The following is a 23,268-nucleotide window of genomic DNA, read 5'->3' on the forward strand; positions in this document are numbered from 1 at the left end:
AAAATATGACATGAAAAATACCATAAAGTAAAACTTGTATGCTAAAAGGTTTTCTGAATTCTTTTGCAAGGAAATCCCCATATATTTGCAATTTATTCTTTGCAGTTCTTCAACTGGAGACAGTTAACAACACAGGTTTATCTACTACGCTAAGAATAAACAGTTAGTTTGGTTCTTAAGTTACTTACCTTCCTCCTCTTCTTGTCTTCTGACGAGACTTGTAGCAATAGCACCCAACCACAATAGCAATGAACAAAGAGACCACTGTTGCTACAATGCCAGCTGCTAAGGCACTGGCATCCACCCGGGGGGCTATAAAAACAAACAGACAATTATGTTCCATCTATTTTCTAACATTTGCAGCTCATATATGGTGTTTTGAAAAAGTATACCTGCAGCAATACTAAAACAGCTGTCAGACTTCCTTTTGTTACTGGAAATTATTAGGACCCAATTTAAAAATAAAAATAAAAACAGTTGGTATACTGTGAAAGTGATGCATGTTTTTAACAACACAAGGCTTTACTTGTTTGCTTTGAGTTCTGTATGATATGACATGCTCAGAAAACGGGTTGAATTGAAAAAAGGTGTTATATTTTGTAAAAACTGGAATTTCAGTATCAAAACAGGATTATTTGTCTTAAATGTAAGACTCCATTCTCGAAAAAGCACTTTGCTCTACAATTTATTTCATATTGTAGTACCAGGGAAAATTATTGTTCCATCTATGGTTTTGACTTTGAAAAATTAACACTCATTGAGGTTCCATTCTTGGGAAAAAGCTTTGACTAAAATGAGAACAGAGGTCTACAATGATAATCACGTGCTACCCCTAAAGCTGAAAATGTAAAGGATACTGAAATTCTTTTATATAATTGTATCTATATACTTTGTAAGATGCCATGGAATGAAGAAGTGCCATGAGGTAGAAGTACATAACAAATAAGGCTAGTTGTGTTGAATGTTTGAAATATTAACATGTTTGCTTCGATTTAAATGTTTTAACATGTAAATATTCTTAATTGTAAATCAAATTTGTCATTTTTCACCCTCTGATAGAGGTGAATAGAGGGCTAGATCCCTAGTAAAGCATCAAAAATAATATCATATTCATAATCACTGACCTTGAAATAGTCTAAAATGATACCCCACATTCTTATGTTTGAAATTTTTAACCTTCTGGGAGTGGCTTTTAGAGAGCTGGGACAACCAATAAACAATCAAATATCAAAAATGTCATCTTCTTGATCAGCAACCTTGATATAACATTAAACAACACTCCACATGCCTATATTACAGATCCCCATTTTTTGGAGGTTTTGTGAAAAAGAGGTAACTTTGACCCTTCATATCCCATTGGTGGGGAATGAGCCCCTAGAGCCAATTGATGTGGTATGCACAACTTCAAGTGCTACTTATTATTTCTGCTGGTTTTGGTTTACTTGTTATCATACGTTTTTTATGAACACCTTGAAACAGGGAATCTTATGCTAATTCAGACTTTTATCATTTTATTATCCATAAGGTCTGTTACTTTATAATAACTCTAACAATACGTCCTGGACTCAAAGAACATTCAGGCTTCATCAGCCTATGATATGCCATGAATATGTAATCTTCCCTGTACAATATGCATTCTCACCAGGTTAGCTACTTAAAGGTCTTAAAAATCAAGAGGAATAAAAAAGCTTTCTGTAATTGTTAATTGTATTAGTACATGTAGTATATACATTTTACCACTTGTTCAGTAAACAAAGACAAATGGATATTATTGTTTACTAATTTGGTTGACACCTTTATTCATGGGGGCTTACAAAATTTGAGATACAATTGTACAAAAGTTCTGAACTGCACAGTGAAAGAAATTATGGGATAACCTTTATCTAATATGTACGTGAAAATATTTCATATGTATGAGATAATTTCACGTAAATACGAGGTAAAATTATATTGTAAAATTCACAAATGTGCGCTTCAGGGCTACCGAATTACACATTTACCAAGGCTACGGCACTTCAGTTTAACATCACTTGCCTAAACTTAACCACAGTGTAACAGGGTATGCAATAGGCATTTCATGACTGACGTTGTAGGCATTACCTGAAATATGTCATAAGTATTGCAGGCTGCAGTTAAACCCATCTCCAATCATCCCACACTCCTTTAATAAATAAAAGCCCACCCGTCTGCTTTTTTATATCACCGTGCTACAAGAGATGGAAGTGAAGTCAAACTGAAGCGCCATAGCCTTGGTAAAGGTGTAATTACGTAGCCCTGAAGCACACTTTTGTAATTTTTTAATCTAACTTTATCCCGTACATACACAAAAACCTCAGGGTTTTAAATTCAAAATCTTAATCACTAGCTGCTTCGCTCTGCTTAGGGTTGGGTGATTTGTAATATTCTCAGATTGATCAGTCTTCTCTTCAAATATACTGTAGATAACTGACAATGTTACTGCTTTGCCTAGGATATCATTATTTTCACCAAAGTAAGCCAACATTTGGCAGTTCCTATAATTTTCAATTTGGCCCAAGGGTGCTTTCATTGTTAATTGCCATACCCAGTAACTTGCTAGGAAAACACCTTGTTTAATACAGAAAAGCACAGATGGATGAACTGTTTGTAAGAAGAAAACAACCTTCAAATGAACATGGTGATCCAAAATATTTAACTGAAATTATTTGTTGACTATACAGGAAGGTTGTTGTGAAAAATTCACAAAAAAACTAACTCCCAGTGGTGTACACAAGTTTAGGCTCTGCTATTGGTATAAGAACTAAAGGCCCATCGTGCCAACTGTCAATTAATGGTGCTTTTGATCTGAAAAAGCACAAAATATAAGATGGGTACAATGTACCACAGTAGTTTCATGATATTTTCTGTTAGTAAATAATAGTTAGTAAGTTACATTTGCTTTATGCATTCCCTAATACAACTTTCAATTCATTCCAAATGATAAACTTAACAGTTATAGGATAATGTGGTATCCTTTTCAGATTTAATAATTTTTGCCAAATTCCTTTAGGGCAGTAATGTGATTCGTTAACCCCCATTTTGCTTCTAAGACACCCACAGTTTCATTGAGTCTTTTAGGAGATTGAACTTTTACTGCAGAGCTTATTGGAGAGCCCAACAACTTTTTCTGAGGGTTAAATAACGTGGTAAAGCCAGCAAACATGCAACTGCAAAAGCACAATGCCACTGCGACCGGCTTTGACAGGTTTTTGAAATCTTATATCTGTTCTTTTAAAATTAAGTTTTTTACATGTATCCAGACTTCTGCAGCTAGCTGTAAGTTGGTTGAATGTTTGCAAATCTGCCTTATTATAACAAAGTCGTCAAATTTAAATTCCATTAGTTTTAACACAGAGAATCAAAAGAGAAACTCTACATGAAACAGTCACGATTTACACTGGACGTAGGTCATTCAATGAAATATGAGAGAGAGGGAGGTTAGGAGCACGTGCCGATCACAGCGCATTCCTGCACCCACCACATGACAAACCAACTCAAGATACCAGATTACAACCCGAGTGCAGCCATGCAACGGGTGACACCTCAGCACCACACTAATTCAGATGGAACAGTGTGAGGTTTTTTATGATGGCCAGAGTGCCACCATAATCTCCATAAGTGGTACATAAGTGCCACCAACCCCCAGGTTTTTCCCTGCAGGTTGGAGGGCCTACATGCAGGGCTGAATGCAGATTAATGTCATACCCAGGACGGAGCAATTGCAGGTTAAGGGCCTTGCTCAAGGGCCCAACGAAGTAGAGTCACTTTTGGCGTTTATGGGATTTGAACCGGCAACCTTCTAACTGCCAGTGCAAATCCCTAGCCTCAGAGCCACCATTCCATCCACATCACAAATAAAGCAATGCAGTAAAATATTAAGTGGAGCAGTATTTTTAAATACTGGTTATATGCAAGATTCCATCAAATTGAATATTGATTTCAGTGACAGAAGTAACTTTATCCTGCCATGAATCAAATTAATATGAATCAGCTTAATATAAGATATTTAAGTCAGAAATGTAGAAAACCTTTTCCAACTGTCGAAACAAACAGAATGTCCTTAGGAACTGACCAACTACTACAGCATTTTGTTTTAGGTCTTTCCTTGTTCATTTATAGTGCCAACTTTAATAGCGAGGATAATGTAAATAGTAAGGTGGAAAACTTTAATTCTAAAGTGAGAGCTGCTGTTGACATAGTTACACCTGAAAACACAGTTAAAAAATCATTATTATACCATGGAAGACCCAAAGAGTATAGAATTTAAAGAGAACATGTCGTAGAGCTGAGCTTAAACGGAGGAAGACTAAACTAACTATCCACTATGAAATATTAAAAGTTAAAATAACAGAATACAATAACACTGTCCGTCTTGAGAGGTGCTGCTATTTCTCTAAGATTATAAATAACAATGCTAGTAATCCCAGAGTCTTATTCTCTATGATAGATCGTCTGCTAAACCCAGGTAACTCAAAGGAATGCCTCCTAAGTACTTCCAGTACCAGTAAAACCTGTGAGGCTATCGCTGTATTTTTCAATCAAAAAATTAATGATATTAGAAATAACATAGTATATCCCTCCAACACTAAGGATCCTCCTAAACCCCAGCATTCTGTTATAAACAAATTAAACTCTTTCACTAGGATAGATTTACCTGATTTACAAAAAATAATATCTCAATTAAAACCCTCCACCTGCGTCCTTGACCCGATACCAAAAAATTATTTCAAAGAAGTATCGGCGTGCTAATTGATAATTTCTTGACATAGTAAACTCGTCATTAGATACGGGGGTCTTCCCAGACTGTCTTAAGACTGCTGTAGTTAAACCCCTTCTTAAGAAACATAATCTTGACCCCTCGGCTCTTGAAAATTTTAGACCCATCTCTAACTTGCCTTTCTTAAGTAAAGTTCTGGAGAAGGCAGTCATTATGCAGTTAAATGACCACCTAAATAAACATGCTATTCTTGATAAATTTCAGTCGGGTTTTAGAACAAATCACAGCACAGAAACTGCACTCGTTAAAGTAGTAAATGATTTTCGGGTGAATGCAGACAGAGGCCATTTATCTGTTCTCATCCTCTTAGATCTGAGTGCTGCATTTGACACCATTGATCATAATATTCTTAGAAATCACCTTAGTCAATGGGTGGGCCTCTCTGGCAGTGTCTTAAATTGGTTTGAATCCTACCTGACAGGGAGAAAATTCTTTGTTAGTTGTGGTAATCAAATCTCAAAGACACATGATATCCGATATGGTGTTCCACAAGGCTCTATCTTGGGTCCACTGTTATTCTCAATCTACATGCTTTCATTAGGTCAGATTATCTCAGGGCACAACGTGAGCTACCACAGCTATGCTGATGACACACAGCTGTACTTATCAATAGCACCTGATGACCCCGATTCTCTTGATTCACTAACACAATGTCTGACTTGTATCTCAGAATGGATGAATAGTAACTTTCTCAAGTTAAATAAAGAGAAAACTGAAATTTTAGTGATTGGCAATAATGGATACAATGAGGCTATTAGAAATAAACTGGATACATTAGGATTAAAAGTCAAGACGGAGGTAAAAAGCTTAGGGTTAATTGTTGACTGTAATCTGAATGTTAAATCGCATATTAATCAGATCACTAGGACAGCATTTTTTCACTTAAGAAATATAGCTAAAGTTAGACCTCTTTTATCACTGAAAGATGCTGAGAAATTAGTTCACGCGTTTGTTTTCAGTCAACTAGATTACTGTAACGCACTCCTCTCAGGACTACCCAAAAAAGACATAAATCGTTTGCAACTAGTGCAGAATGCAGCTGCTAGAATCCTAACTAGGAAAAGAAAATCCGAGCACATTTCTCCAGTTTTAATGTCACTACACTGGTTACCTGTGTCATTCAGGATTGACTTTAAAATTCTGCTTATGGTTTATAAAGCCTTAAATAATCTCGCCCCATCTTATATATCGGAATGTCTGACACCTTATATTCCAAATCGTAACCTTAGATCCTCAAATGAGTATCTCCTTAGAATTCCAAGAGCTAAACTTAAAAGAAGTGGTGAGGCGGCCTTCTGCTGTTATGCACCTAAAATCTGGAATAGCCTGCCAATAGGAATTCGCCAGGCTAATACAGTGGAGCACTTTAAAACACTGCTGAAAACACATTACTTTAACATGGCCTTTTTATAACTTCACTTTAACTTAATCCTGATACTCTGTATGTTCAATTCATCATAATAACTATTGATGGTGGCTCTAAAATCCGTACTGACCCCTACTCTCTCTTCTGTTTCTTCATCCCAAATGACTAGAAAATAGGACTTGTCATCCCTGTCTGGAAAGGGAAGGATGATCGCCTGGATTGCAGCAACTACACGGGGATAACACTGCTCTTAGAGCCAGGTAAGGTCCTTGCTAGGGTCGTCCTCAATAGGATTCGTGATCACTTGTTCACCTACCAGTGACCAGAGCAGTCTGGTTTTACGCCTAAGAAGTCTACCATCAACCACATCTTGGCACAGATGGTTCTCATGGAGTGCAGAACTTTTGTCGATTTTCGTAAAACTTTCAACTCACTTGATCAAACTGCCCTGTGGGACATCCTGAGGGTTTGCAGGATCCCCTCAAGGTTGCTGGATATTATGGCCGGCCTGTACACTGGTACTGTGCAGATTGGAGGCAGAACCACTGCGTTTTACCCAGTTGACTGTGGGGTTCATCAGGGGTGTGTTCTTGCTCTTACTCTGTTAAATGCTTCCATTGACTGGGTGCTGGACAAGGTCGTGGGGTCCAGCGGCTGTGGGGCATCTGTTGGTGAAGAAAGATTAACTGATCTTGACTTTAGCAATGATGCTGTGATCTTCACGGAGTCAATCGAGACTCTGATCGGGGCTCTCAAAAGACTGAGCGAGGAGTCCGAGTGTCTGGGCTTGCGAGTGTCCTGGATAAAAACCAAGATCCAGGCCTTTAATGACCTCTTGGGCACAGCCATCGCAGTGTGTCTGTCTTCAAAGAGAGTGTCGACCTTGTTGAGAAGTTTACTTACCATGGCAGTGACATTCATGTCTCTGGTGACTCTTCCTATGAAGTCAGTAGACGGATTAGGAGAGCATGGTGGGGTCATGAGGTTGCTGTAAGAGATTGTGTGGCACTCCCGATATCTAGGCAAAAGGACGAAGATCGGTCCAAGTCTTTAGAGTCCTGGTGCTTCCTGTCTTGCTATATGGTTGCAAGATATGGACGCTATCCAGTGACCTGAGACAAAGACTGGACTTTTTTGGTACTGTGTCTCTTTGGAGAGTCCTTGGGCAATGAAGACTGGACTCCTTTGGTACTGTGTCTCTTTGGAGAATCCTTGGGTACCGCTGGTTTGACTTTGTGTCGAATGAGCGGTTGCTCATGAAGTCCTGAATGAGGCATATTACCTGCATTATGAGGGAGCATCAGTTACGGCACTACAGCCATGTGGTTCAATTCCCAGAGGGTGATCTGGCTCACAAGATCCTCATTGTTGAGGACCCGAGTAGCTGGACCAGGCCAAGGGGATGCCCACACAACACCTGCTTACGGCAGATAGGGGGTCATTTCCGGAGGGTGGGCCTAGACCGCGTGTCTGCCTGGGGGATGCCAACCAGGAACCCGAGGCGTTTCGTCATGTGGTGGATGCAGCAATGCACTGTACCAGTGCATGCTCCCCAACTTGACTTGACTTTTTATGAGGTGAGAACATGCAAATGCCACACAGACAGTGACTAGGCTAGTTAAAGAACCCACTTCTCTGAAACTGTAAAATGCTTTTACCTTATGCAATACTGTGCTGCTCCAATGACCTGGACAAGAGGGGACACCACTGGAGAAAAGGGTGGGAACTCTAGATGCCAGATGACCTGTTCTATTCTCTTTTCAGGAGGGGGAACTGGAAGTCTGTCAGTGCAGACACACTGAGGAGTGTATGTGGAAATGCCAAAGAGCCAGCCCATCCCAAGTGGTCCCAAAAGGACCAGAAAGGCAGTTTGCCCAGCACTTTCAAAAGGTTCAGAACTCCACCCAAGAACCTGCAAGATGCTGAATACTTTAATTTAAGAGAGCCCCAATCTAATAACCATAGTCAGACAATATATATACATATACACATTTATTTTCTTAGAATGCCAACTCTTTTATCCTGGAGGACAGAACTTGCTCTCTAGTTAAAATCCATAAAGTGCTCCAGCATGGTTGTAATTAAAAGCTTATTAAAAGATTAATAGCTAGAGCCCTCTAGTGGTCACAACATGTTAGTGCACTAATATAAATTAAAAGATTAACTTGCTTAATAAAATACTGCATTTGCTTTAATTAACTGTAATTCAAAGTTTTAAAAATGACACAAGTGAAGTTTGGATTGTACAGTAACAGAAATCACACTTCTGGTTCACTATAGGGACAGATATTAGTGAAATTTATATTTTCCTTTACATTTCTATTTCAGTAAAATGTATGAGTGAAAATTTTCATTACCTGCCAAAAACTGGCCTTATGTTCTCCCAGAAAACCAACATATTATTATTGGGAGAATACAGAAATGACTTAATTATTTAATCCTCCAATACAATATTATGGCTTCACTGTATTCCAGGCTTAATATCCCACCCCTTGCCTCAAGTAACTGCCTTATTAGCTTCAATAGGTCAGTATATATTGTACTTGTAAAAATAGATTTTATTGCACTAAGTGAAACGTGGCTTAACTCAGACGGCGTGGCTGTTTTAATCGAATTTGCGCCTCCGGATTACAGTTTTACTCGTGCAGACCGCCAGGGAAAAAGGGGAGGCGGCTTGGCAAACATTTACTTGAGCCGGTTAAAATGTAAAGATGTCAGTTTTGGTAAGTTCAAGTCCTTTGAGTATCTCGCCGTTGTTATTCATGGAGATTCTCAAGTTCTAGTATTATCCGTGTATAGACCTCCAAAATTCAATGCGTCTTTTTTTGAGGAATTCTCTGACTTAATGTCAATTTTAATTACTAACTATGACACACTCCAAATAGTTGGCGAACTTTAATTTTCATATAGATCATCAGTGTGATCTAAAAGTAAAAGAATTTTGATTTGAGGCAGCTCGTAAATCAGCCTACACATAAAGCAGGTCATACGTTAGACTTAGTGATTACTTAAGGACTGAAAGTTGATATAAAGCAGATCATTGATATTGGTGTATCAGACCATTTTCTTCTACTTTTTAATATAGAAATAATGATAAAAACCCCATGAGAAGCATATTGTTAAAAAATGCTTCTTTGACTCAGCAGCAGCTTTAAAACTTACAAACATTCTAAGCAATCAGTCCGTTTATAGTGCCAACTATAATAGCGAGGATAATGTAAATAGTAAGGTGGAAAGATTTAATACTAAAGTGAGAGCTGCTGTTGACATAGTTGCACCTGAAAAGACAATAAAAAATCTTCTAGCATTGATATACCATTGAAGACACAAAGAGTGTCTGATTTAAAGAGAACATGCCTCAGAGCTGAGCGTAAATGGAGGAAGACTAAACTACTATCCACTATGAAATATTAAAAGTTAAAATAACAGAATACAATAACACTGTCCGTCTTGAGAGGCTGCTATTTCTCTAAGATTATAAATAACAATGCTAGTAATCCCAGAGTCTTATTTTCTACAATTGATCGCCTACTAAACCCAGGTAACTCAAAGGAATGCCTCCTAAGTACTTCCAGTAAAACCTGTGAGGCTATCGCTGTATTTTTCAATCAAAAAATTAATGATATTAGAAATAACATAGTATATCTCCAACACTAAGGATCCTCCTAAACCCCAGCATCCTGTTATAAACAAATTAAACTCTTTCACTAGGATAGATTTACCTGATTTACAAAAATAATATCTCAATTAAAACCCTCCACCTGCCCTTGACCCAATACCAACAAGGTTTTTCAAAGAAGTATCAGGCGTGCTAATTGATAATGTTCTTGACATAGTAAATTCGTCATTAGATACGGGGTCTTCCCAGACTGTCTTAAGACTGCTGTAGTTAAACCCCTACTTAAGAAACATAATCTTGACCCTCGCTCTTGAAAATTTTAGACCCATCTCTAACCTGCCTTTCTTAAGTAAAGTTCTAGAGAAGGCAGTCATTATGCAGTTAAATGACCACCTAAATAAACATGCTATTCTTGATAAATTTCAGTCGGGTTTTAGAACAAATCACAGCACAGAAACTGCACTCGTTAAAGTAGTAAATGATTTGCGGTGAATGCAGACAGAGGCCATTTATCTGTTCTCATCCTCTTAGATCTGAGTGCTGCATTTGACACCATTGATCACAATATTCTTAGAAATCGCCTTAGTCAATGGGTGGGCCTCTCTGGCAGTGTCTTAAATTGGTTTGAATCCTACCTGACAGGGAGAAAATTTTTGTTAGTTGTGGTAATTACAACTCAAGACACATGATATCCGATATGGTGTTCCACAAGGCTCTATCCTGGGTCCGCTGTTATTCTCAATCTACATGCTTCCGTTAGGTCAGATTATCTCAGGGCACAACGTGAGCTACCACAGCTATGCTGATGACACACAGCTGTACTTATCAATAGCACCTGATGACCCGATTCTCTTGATTCACTAACACAATGTCTGACTTGTATCTCAGAATGGATGAATAGTAACTTTCTCAAGTTAAATAAAGAAAACTGAAATCTTAGTGATTGCAATAATGGATACAATGAGGCTATTAGAAATAAACTGGATACATTAGGATTAAAAGTCAAGACGGAGGTAAAAAGCTTAGGGGTGATTGTTGACTGTAATCTGAATTTTAAATCATATTAATCAGATCACTAGGACAGCATTTTTCACTTAAGAAACATAGTAAAGTTAGACCTCTTATATCACTGAAAGGTGCTGAGAAATTAGTTCATGCGTTTGTTTTCAGTCGACTAGATTACTGTAACGCACTCCTCTCAGGACTACCCAAAAAGACATAAATCGTTTGCAACTAGTGCAGAATGCAGCTGCTAGAATCCTAACTAGGAAAAGAAAATCCGAACACATTTCTCCAGTTTTGATGTCACTACACTGGTTACCTGTGTCATTCAGGATTGACTTTAAAATTCTGCTTATGGTTTATAAAGCCTTAAATAATCTCGCCCCATCTTATATATCGGAATGTCTGACACCTTATATTCCAAATCGTAACCTCAGATCCTCAAATGAGTGTCTCCTTAGAATTCCAAGAACAAAACTTAAAAGAAGTGGTGAGGCGCCTTCTGCTGCTATGCACCTAAAATCTGGAATAGCCTGCCAATAGGAATTCACCAGGCTGATACAGTAGAGCACTTTAAAACACTGCTGAAAACACATTACTTTAACATGGCCTTTTATAACTTCATTTAACTTAATTTAACTTAATCCTGATACTCTGTATGTTCAATTCTTCATAATAACTATTCATGGTGGCTCTAAAGTCCATACTGACCCCTACTCTCTCTTCTGTTTCTTTTTCCGGTTTCTTTGTGGTGGTGGCCTGCGCCACCTCCACCTACTCAAAGCTTCATGATGCTCCAACAATGATGGATGGATTAAAAGGCAGAAGTCTACGTGACCATCATCATCAAGTCCTTCCGTGAGAACCCTAAATCCAAAGAGGACTGTTTCATTTATGTTAGGTAGAATGCCCAGAGGGGACTGGGCGGTCTCATGGTCTGGAATCCCTACAGATTTTATTTTTTCTAGCCGTCTGGAGTTTTTTGTTTTTCTGTCCACCCTGGCCATTGGACCTTACTCTTATTCTATGTTAATTAATGTTGACTCTTTTTGTTTTCTTATTTTGTCTTTTATTTTTCTATTCTTTATTATGTAAAGCACTTTGAGCTACTGTTTGTATGAAAATGTGCTATATAAATAAATGTTGTTGTTGTTGTACCTTTTGGTAATCAAAAGTAGGGAATGTGTTAGCTCACTGTCAGGTGGCTTGAAGTGGGGCTGTAGACACAGAAACTGCAGATTTGGGTTGCATAAACAATTGATCACCGCACAAGCCAAGATCAAAATCTTTTTGTCTATATCAAAGTGTATGTTGTGAATCCAGCTTCACAACAAGACTACTTGTTCAGCTGTGTTTGTTCTGAATTAGAACTTCACTGATCCTCAACTGGACATTGTTTTATATCTCCATCCATCATCCATCCATCCATTTTCTAACCCGCTGAATCCGAATACAGGGTCACGGGGGTCTGCTGGAGCCAATCCCAGCCAACACAGGGCACAAGGCAGGAACCAATCCTGGGCAGTTTATATCTCTCTATTATAAAAAAAATCCTGGAAAGGAAAAGCAGGGCGACGAGACGTGATCTTCTCGGAAGATACTTAAAAAACCCAATATCAAATAAGAGAGCAGAGCCAGCAAAACACTCAGTCGTGTAAAGGCACGTAGCCCACACAGATCCTGTGCTCTCAGCACATATAAAGCGTATAAGGACAATACGTTCTAGATGAAACGTCAACGACTAAGCAAAGAAGAAAGAGCAGCGTGGAGAAAAGAGACCCAAAAGCATTGGAGAGAAAAAATGCAGATAAGAGATTGTGAAAGCAGTGGAATTTGAAAGGCTCAAACAAACGATGGCGCGATACACATGCGGAGAAAGGTAAAGAATATGAAAGTAGTAAAATTCGAAAGAAAGTATTGTAGCATCCCAGACAGGTTGAAGCCTTTTTTTTTTAAGTGACTGTTAGGTCCGATTGAGGGAGGGCAGGGTACAGCACAGAAGACTGATAGCGGGGTATTGATTGATGTGGTGGGGGGAGGGCGAGACCCGGGGGATGAGGGGTTGGAGAGGGTGCTAGAAAGTTGTGTTTGGGGTTACGAAGTTGGCAATTGTTCAAGTAAAACTTTTGTGACACTTTAAACACAAATAAAGATAGCATTAGCGCAAACAAAATGAAATTAATCATCAGGACCAGGTGTAATTGAAAAAAATAGCAGGACAAAGCGAGGTCAGAAATAAAAGGCAAATAGCAGAAAACAAAGTCTTTTTGCCTTCATATCATTCAATGCACAAAACATAGATTTACACAATAATGGACCATATGCTATGATAATCTGTGGTCCCGCAACAGTTAAAGCAACAACAAGTTTAATTTCAAAGAAAACACAGTTCGGTCATGTGTATATTTATGATCATGGAGAAGTGATCACGACGCGAGCAGCAGAGACACAAAGTGGCAAAAAGGACAGCGGCTGTACAGGCTTTAAAATGATCAATGCTGCCCCCCTTCACAACGTGAGCAGCCTTATACGTACAAGAAAGACATTTAACCACAGCTGGGGACAGAAATAAAGGACAAGTACTGTTTTTACAACGTCACACGAGACAAGGCAGTGAGCCATCATTTAAAACAAGTCCACGGTCATCTAACCTAGCAGTTGTTGGATTGCTTTTGGCAGACATGCATCATGTGCTCCCAGCTCTTAAAACAACAACATGCGACAAGCAGAACAGGCAGCTCGCCAGCAGCAGAAAGACAGCAGATGATCCGACAGCATCGCCTTCACAACGTAAGTAGCGTTATACGTCCTGCGAGAAAGAGATGTAACCAAGCCCGGGGCCGGAAATAAAGGACAAATATTGTTTTTACAAAAGTTTTTAAAGTAAAAGTGAAAATAATGCAAATGTAACAATTCCCATAAAAATAACAATCTCCTTAAATTGTATATCTGGTAAACCAAGCACGGGGGCGGGCGAGCGAAGCCCCCTAGTTATCATTATTTAAAAAATAGAAATTTACTAAGTTACAGGATTACATGATATTGTGAATTTCTTTTCATGCTTCAAGACCGATTTAAAATCTATACAGGTAATAACATAATGTTTAAATTTATGAATGGAATACTGGCTGCTTTTAAGGTTTTTTTTTCAGTTTCCATTTATTCTAAAGTGCTTTGAGCCACATGCTTTTATTTTGTTTAGATTTTAAGCAGCTATAAGATGAACTTGATAATTTGTGAAACAGACTATAAATGTCGGCATATTTATAATAGTTACTAGGTTTATGTCCAAAGGCAAGTAAAAACATGTCGATCTGTTATATACAAATTAGTGTTACACCATGTTTACATTTAATGATGCAACAGTGGGATTAAAGTGTCCTTTTAATTCCTTGTTAAAATGTCTATTAGAGTGCTTAATGTGTTCATTTCTGACTTGCACATAATCTTGTAACTTACACACTACATACTAAAATGCTCCATAGTTTGTGTTTTGTTTTATATCTGCAGAAAAAAGTTGTGTGGTTTTTATAAGCGGGAATTGCTAGCCTTATCTTGGAAAAGGCGCCATTTCTTGGTTTGGCCAGAACTAAGGTAACATTTTTTGACAGATTTTCTGTTTTTGGTTTGTTTTGTATGCCAAAAAATACATATGTTTTTGATCATATTTTTTATCTTTGTATAATTATTTAAAATTTTAATTTGTATTGACTATTATTTATCACAATTACTAAAATTTCTGCTTTGTTTGTTCTCTTACATATTTGCCTCATTTATTCATCTCAGTTTCAGATTCTGCTTTTTCCTTTATATGTTTGCAGAGGCTACACTGAGTGATGGAGTCAGTCCATTGCCGTGAACCCTCATTTATTCATCCACCTATCTACATACTCATACAGCACAACTCCAAAATTGAGAAGACATTTTTGAAATGGAAAAAAAAAGAGCTAACTGAACAAATCCAGAATGAAAATGGGGATCATGTACAAACTTTGCAAAGACAGTGACCAGGCTATGATGTAAATACATAACTCTGTAGGAACAAGGCAGCCATTCAATTAATACACTTACAGTGTTGCTCTCCTTTATATTATTAGGATTATAAATAAAGATTCCTTAAAAAAATACCACATATTTTAACAGAGATTTACTGAGCAGTGATTGCGATGCTTCTTTTGGGCTTCTGCTGGTCTCTGTAAAAGTATTATGAGGCAGCTTTAGGGTACACCTGTTCTTTTATTTCTACCAGTGCTTGAGTGAAAAATAAAAATTTGATAATTAAATAAATTATAGTTCTGTGGAGCACATTCTAATTGAGTATTGCTGGCCAAAATTATGAACCATCACTTATAAATCATACTGACTGTTAAGCTAAATGCAAGAAATTAACTATGTTATCGATTTCGTGAACTTGTTCTTTCTATTACAATTTCACTGGGAGCCTGGTCCACATAGACATTGTACAAAACTGCCAACTCCAATGAAAGTGCTTTGTACATGGATCAAATACAAATACACTACCCAGCATCACATACTGTAAATGTAATGAATGTACTTGGAAACCAGTTGTTGCATGAGTAGATTTTCTCCAGGATACTTCATTACAATGCACTGTTTCGGGAAACCTCAAAAGCATGCAGCTGAAGTAACCAATAAATACAGAAGTTCTTCTTTTGTACTTAGCTGTGCTCTTGTACGCAATACCAACATAATGTAAAGTTCATTAGCTGTCCCTTTTTGATATCCAAAATAAATTGAAACAGGTAATAGAAAGTCAGATGTTTCATAGTCTCATAATAATCAATATTCTCATACCTTTGTAACAGAGTTGCTTTTTGCCATATAGATAATACAAAAGTAGAGGAGAATAAATAAATCCAATCCCCTAAAACACAGTAGAGAAAAAAATCAACTGATTCACAGCTCATCTTGATTTTCTTTCCATTGGATGTACAGTACCTAAATGATTATGGTTTAGGTTTAACAGTCAAATGAGCCACCCTCATATAGACAGTGTAAAGCAGACACAAACACACTAATGTGTGCAGTTTCAGATGATTTTCATTTCCTGTAAAGCTTCATAGTAATATAAGCATATATTTTGACAATTTATTGAGTATTCAGACTTGGTGATAATTTTTGTAATATCTAACACAAAATCTCTAACTGTGAAGTAAAGTACTTACTCATTTATTTTTACAAATATTTACAAAGTATTTCATGTGATTATATTTTAAGCCTACAAAGACTTACCTTGACTGCTTGTAGCATTGTGCTTGTATATGGCCCAGAATATTTGCTGTAAAATACAAAAAGATATGTTGGTTATTACCAGACAAGTCACAATGAAGAAAGTGAAAGTAGACACCAATTGCAGTTTTCATTAAAAGCCAAATAGGTAAGAGATAATATGACTGTTTTTTGTATGCTGTTTGACAGTAATTTATTTCTTCAAAGTCACCCAACATTTCCCAGTCTCATACTGAAAAATTTCATGTTTATATTCAAGTGAAGGTTTAATATCACATACATAGAGGTCAGTGAAATTCTTACTTAAGTGTCTGAAAATTTTCAAAAATATTATAACTCTCCAGTGCATCATTTAAACCTGGATAAGGTAGAATTTAGGGCATTACAAAACAATCACTTTACAAGTATATTTTAGAGGGTCTCCATTTATGTGTAACAAAATCAATAGATTGGTATAATTGTAAATGTAAAACTGAAGATTTAGCTTATCTGCAAATAAAAAGCAGTAAATAGAAATCTTAAATGTGTCTCCCTCTGCTGGCCAAGATGCATAATATTTGGTTATCAAATAACTTTAAGCACAAGCATCTGTGACAGCATAAATGTATATATTTCTCTTCCTGTATGGGTTTGTTGCTTGTTGCATGATACCAGACATAGATTTTTTTACCTTAAGTGACCAACCTCATATCCATCTGTATATAAATGGACAGAACCCCTACTTGGTAAGTTTACACTGATTCTTCCACCATGTGTGTGTTGCCATTTACTTTCTACAGTGTTTGTAAAACAAAGAAAATATTGAAAAAAGTGAAAGGAGAAATTAAAAATATATTTTAAGGCTGCATTTTCAGTTTTTTTACAAGCAATCTGTTTGCTACTGATTGACTGTGCCACATGGATGTAGTACACTGCACGGTATATTTGGATCAGTAAACAAATAATGCTAAATATCAATGATATCCTAACATTGAATCAACAAAGCATACGTGGTCAGGTAAAAACTACTCACCTCTACCAATATTATTAGGCAATAGCAGGAGCACCGTATTGGTCCAGTGCCACCTCTTTCCTCTGATTTAATAGCAAAACTTAATATTAAGCAGTCCAATGTTTCTTGAAGTGTAATATTTTTACTATATAAACTGTCAGTAAGTCCACTCATTTCATAGGCAGTACAGTAGTCCTATACTGGCCTACTATGGTCTCCCCGTATCGAGCAACCATGCCAAAAAACTAGATACTAAAATTGTGCTTAAGAATTTCTGGCACAAATTTTTTAATCACACAATCAGTTATACATAGAAATCATACAGTATGCAACTAATGGCTATCTTCACAATTAGATCAGTCAGCTGATATCAGCCCAAAATTGCTCAATTTTACGATTACAGCCATTGTGTCAGTTATAATCCCATGTTCATCCATGTACTTTCTTTTAGCCAATCATGGTATCGCATTGCTCCAGCATTAGACACTCATGCCAATAATGGCCTATTGTTATCCCAATTCAAATTTTCCAACTATAGTATGAGCAGTTCACCCCAATGAAAGTTCATTACTGACTACAAATCTTCTCTGCAATGTCTAAGAGCCACAAAAATAGCCTCCCATTTATTCAATACCATTATTCTAGTAATATTACTGGCCTTTTACAAAACAAATAACTGTTTAAAGAGAATCTGAGTCAAGTGTACCTTTGGCTGGCCACTTAGCTGAGAACATGAGCTGTCTAAACAAAATAAAATCCACCCATTTTGGCTGTCTGAATTTGTTTGTGCTTCTGTATTTGTAAAAAAAAAAACAAAAAAAAAAAAAAAATAACACACCTTCACTGGAATGTCATATACAGACATGCATCCTTCAAAAGGCCTGAATAAGCACATAATGTAGCAAAGCCACTAGCCAATTTGCCTCTTTCTTCATCAACACATCTACCACTTTGACACTATAATACAATGTGATTTTTTTAATGAAATTGAACATTACAGGGAGAGTAATCTTTCTCAGCTTTTCTTTTTCTGTAGGTTAGACAAAAAGAAATCATAACCTTGGAAACAAGCAATAAGAACATAATATCTACAGCAGTGGGCTCCATTACAGATAAGTACATATCACGTGGACTTACAGTTTTTTTGTCATCCTTAAAAATCTCTCTGGCTTCTTCATAGTTGCAGGCCTCTTCAATGCACTCACGCTCCAAATTGCCTGGAATAATGCCTTCAAAATCCCACTTGTTATAAAGTAAGGAGCGGCTGAAAAATGATTGTGCTGCTTTCTCATCTATAAAGACTATAGAGATAGGTTTCTTGTTAGGCAATGTATCACAGCAATAAGAAAAACTTTCATGCTTATTCTCATGTCTCATTATGTTACTGCCTCTAGTTGTTAAGGACTTAAATCATTTAAAATTCCAACAGCTGCTTATCTGTGTAGATCAGAGCAGGCTACATCATTCACTTAAGATCCTAAAGATTCTCACAATTGCTATAACAAACAGGTAAATCATTTTGCAGCATTTATCAAATAATATCAATCACCTAGTTTTTGCTTAGTTCATAGTCAGCCATTTACTGAACTCATGTATTCCAATGCAGGTTCCTTTGGAACTGACACCTATTCTAGCAGCATCATGTGGAAAGCAATATCTAACCTTGGAATGGGTGTCAGGGGAGCAGGGTTTTACTACTTATCCTGCTCTTTCCACCCTTGGGAAGCAGTAGGAAATCCCTGCAATGCTGAAAAATAAAAAAATCAGTTTTACACTGAAGACTCTGGGAGAAAAACTGTTCTTTATCCAAACAATTTCAAAATGCAGCTCATGAATTCTGCACTCCTTTCTCATGCATTTTTACAGAAGCAATACAAAAAGTACAATTTTGCCTCCAAATGTACAGTACAGAGCAAAGTAGTATTTGACTCTGTAGTTTTTACATCTCATCAATAGTTGGGTACTACCTCAAACAATAAGTTATATATATATATATATATATATATATATATATATATATATATATATATATATATATATAGATCTGTATATATAATTATATATACACAACTGGGTCCTTCCTGCGTGGAGTTTGCATGTTCTCCCCGTGTCTGCAGGAGTTTCCTCTGGGTGCTCCAGTTTCCTCCCACAGTCCAAAGACATGCAGGTTAGGTGCATTGGCGATTCTAAATTGTCCCTAGTGTGCGTGTGTGTGGGCTGGCACCCTGCCTGGGGTTTGTTTCCTGCAATGCACCCTGTGTTAGCTGGGATTGGCTCCAGCAGACCCCCGTGACCCTGTAGTTAGGATATAGCGAGTTGGATAATGGATGGTTTGATATACACACACACACACACACATATATATATACATACACACACACATACATACACACACTTAAATACTTGAGCCTGAGGGCGTGAACAGCTATTTGTCCGAACTGACTATGGAACCCCAAACAAGATTTATTTTCTCTAGGATTGCTACTGACTGGAGGTTTTGGTATTCCTCTCCTCTGTTATCAACTGGCCATAGTTCAGCAATTAATTGACAAATATTGTTGGTTTCAATTTATGTTAGTCAGTTTCTAATTTGTTTTCTGTGTTTTTTTTTTAATCTGTCTTTATTTGTACTAATTCTGTATTTACTAATTTGTAAAATCTATACTTTGTGCTTGCAATGAATGAACAGTGCTATATAAAATTTAACTGAACTGAAATGAACAGATTTGGAAAGCATTTAGATTAATGAATCTATTAAGTAAACAGAATAATTAATATAATGAAAGTGTTTGCTATAAACACCTACTGTTAGTATTTAATGTAGTTCCACTCCTTTCCCGCCAGAGGAGACACATGTGCAGGTTAAATGGCTTAGTGTGGTACAGAGCTCAACGTTCGTTACCACCATATGCATATTAATGCACGGAAATTTCCATGCTTGATTTATGCTCATTGTTAATAAATGTAAAGATTGACACCAACAGTAGAAATGATCCACTCATCTGCTATTGTCCATTTCAGCTGGATTTAATTAATGACACACATGGAATCGCAATGCTGAAAGGGATTCAATTATTATATTTGATTAATATTATTATTTTCTGTATTTGGCAGATATCTTTATTGAAGGCAACATACAAAAGTCAAAATGCTAAGCATCTAAATTGTTTTGTATTTACAAGAAAGGCAGCTAAAGGTGAACAGGCAATCAAGGATTAGATATCACTGCGCAACAAGTTTTTTGAAAGTCTTGCTTCCTGAAAAGTTTTTACTGATTGTGACAGGTACCTACTGGGTATGCACAAATATAGTTTTGGTTTTACTGCATCACGTAGGAACTCTGAGAAATAGACATTTATAAGTTTACTGACCATAATCTATTTAGTCACGTTTATGTTTCGCATAAGGTGTTGGCTGGCATTGGCTCCAGCAGACCCCCGTGACCCTGTATTCAGATTCAGCGGGTTGGAAAATGGATGGATGGATGGAAAATGGATGGATGGATAAGCTATTAAATTCAACAGAATTAAAAAATGTTTTGCTCCTGATTTGCTTTTGTATTCTAATGTCTGGTGCATCACGTTGCAGTGTCCAACAGTAGTCAGCAAGCATTGACGGATTCCAGTTGCCCTGGTATCGTTTCTCCATTGTAGCAATGTCCTGGTAAAACCTTTCACCGTGTTTGTCACTGACAGCACCAAGATTTGCAGGGAAGAAGTCCAATTGTGAGTGGAAGAAATGAATCTTGAGTGACATGTTGCACTTCATTGTCTTGTATGCTTTGAGAAGTTTGTCTACCAGCTGAACGTAGTTTGGGGCTCTATAATTGCCCAGAAAATTGTCAACATCTTTGAAGGCTTTCCAGGCATTTTTTTCCAGCCCAACTAACAGATCTTCAAACCACTTGTCACTCATAACATGTCTGATCTGAGGGCCAACAAAAATGCTGCCCTCTTTGATCTCTGCATCAGTTATTCTTGGGAACATCTGTCTTAAATAACGAAAACCTTTGCCTTCCTTGTTCAGTGCTTTCATGAAATTCTTCATGAGTTCCAGTTTTATGTGAAGAGGAGGCAAAAATATCTTTGCTGGGTTGACAAGCCTTTGTATAGTACTTTGTATAGCCGAGCTGCAGTCCTAGTAACAGAGCAATGACTTTAAGATCTCCACATGTATTCCAGTTGTATCTGCTATACTGGACGTGCTTCAGCAACAGTTCCATATTCTCATATGCTTCTTTCATGTGTTCTGCATAGCCAACAGGTACTGAAGGATACATGTTGCCATTGTGTAGCAGAACAGCTTAACATTGACAAATCAATGAAGAGACACCACTCTTCCGGGTTGTGATCACAACCTAAGGCCGAGAACAATCCTTCAATGTCACAACAGAAAACATTTTGGTTATATTATGATATCGGCCTCAAAACACAGACATTTTCGTACCTGGTGACAGCAAACACCATTCCTGCAGTCTCAAACCCAGCAGCTCGGCTTTTGCCTTTGACAGACCCAAATCTCTGACCAAATCACTCAATTCGGACTGTGTTATCAGATGTGGATCGCCTGATGAGCACGGTTCAAAATCGAGGTCAATGTCACTGTCAGTACCCTGCATTCCAATTTCTTCATCTGGTACGTCTAAGGTCCAATCCTCTGGTGGTTTCGGAATTGGAAGACTGTCATCATGTGGCACGGGTCTAATTGCTGAAGGCAGATTAGGATATTCAATTGACTTCTTGTTTTTGACAGAGAAACCAGACACATTAGTCAAACAGAAGTAACAATCCGTCACATGGTCTTTCTGTTCTCGCCAAATCATCGAAACAGCAAATGGCATCGTCTTTCGAGTGCCTATGAGCCATGCTCTCAGACTGACAGCACATGTCGCACAGCAAATGTTAGGCGCCCATTCCTTGTCTTGATCTCCAATTTTGCAGCTGAAATACAGATGATAAGCTTTCTTCACAAGAGCAGTCATCCAACGTCTCTGAGGCGCAAGTGTATATTCACCCCTGATATAGCAGAATGTATTGCGGCTGTTACGACATTGACAAGACATATCGCTCGACACCAAAACGTCTGTAGCATCAAGCTTACTTACTGTTAAATTGCTACAGATACTATACTTTACTATACTGATACTATACATACACACTGACTATCTATATAAACCAAATGAGCAGGATCGGTGTATGCAAGCCACATTTATAGCACGCTGAAACAGCGTCAAGCTCGTTCAGACCTGCCCAGGCATGTCCAGGATGTCAGCTTCCACAGGACAGCTTCCAACCTGGCCTGATTCCATGCCTGGATATGCTCAGGCTGCACAAACTGTTGTTGATAAGTGACTTATGGGAGTGAAAATGTTTGGATACAAATATAAGAAAAAATCATGACAAAACTGAAATGGTACATGATGGGTAAATTTTGATGTGATATTCGTGATCAGCACCCAAAAATCTATAAGAAACACCCAACAGTGTTCAAGAAGCAAAAACTTTATTGTGCAGTGTATTCAGAGGAGTGCACCATAAGGCATTTAAGTAATATAAGATCGGCAACATTTCAATGGCTGCATAATTAAGTTGGACTTATACTTTGTAATCAGAATTTCCCCTGATATCCTTGTGTCTGCATCCATTTTTCTCTGGGTACTCCAGATTACTTCTTACAATCAGCTGGTTTCAGGCATAAATGAGCTAAACAAATGGTTTGAGTCCCATGACCAGAGGAAGGACCGCAAACCATATGGAAAAAAGTGGTGGGAGCCACAAAAAGGCTAAAATGGACCCTTGTCCCATAGCCTATGTCACATTACACTACTTCTAGCTCTGGGTTATGTCAGATTTGCTGATTGTACTCACTGATCTTATCATTGCACTATGTCAGTTTAAATGACTAATAATCATTGCCCATGTCTACTTTACAAACTGAGTGCCAACTTTCCAACCCTTTTTATGACAGCCAATAAAGTGCGGCCTAACGGAGCCGGCACTGTACTATGTCTAAACAATTTAACATGAACGGTGAATTCAAATTCAGTCAGGAAACATTTAATTCTTTTTTTCCATTCTGTTTTTGTACATAAACACAAGACTTCAGAATGATAGGCATTTCTTCTACTTGTGAGGTCCAAAACATACATCTTTGTTATTCCTCATCACTGTATTCTATGCATTTTACTCTCTTTGGTTGTCAGCTCTCATGCACACAGAGCTGCCCCTACAACCTGATGATTTTAT

The 23,268-nt window shown here is 37.5% G+C and overlaps 1 protein-coding gene across 1 annotated transcript in view; it reads right to left on the reverse strand.

The window, feature by feature from the left end:
• The window catches only part of prrg2 (proline rich Gla (G-carboxyglutamic acid) 2), a 40,583-nt gene that overhangs the window by 11,681 nt on the left and 5,634 nt on the right, over positions 1–23,268 (reverse strand). The window contains exons 3-5 of the mRNA XM_039776359.1: positions 18,161–18,324; positions 16,036–16,081; positions 189–312 (exon numbers count right to left, since the gene is read on the reverse strand). Coding sequence (XP_039632293.1) covers positions 189–312; positions 16,036–16,081; positions 18,161–18,324 — 334 coding nt within the window. The remainder of the gene's footprint in view (positions 1–188; positions 313–16,035; positions 16,082–18,160; positions 18,325–23,268) is intronic.

The sequence above is a fragment of the Polypterus senegalus genome, chromosome 13 (genome assembly GCF_016835505.1).
Source record: "Polypterus senegalus isolate Bchr_013 chromosome 13, ASM1683550v1, whole genome shotgun sequence".
Classification (NCBI taxonomy): Eukaryota; Metazoa; Chordata; class Cladistia; order Polypteriformes; family Polypteridae; genus Polypterus; species Polypterus senegalus.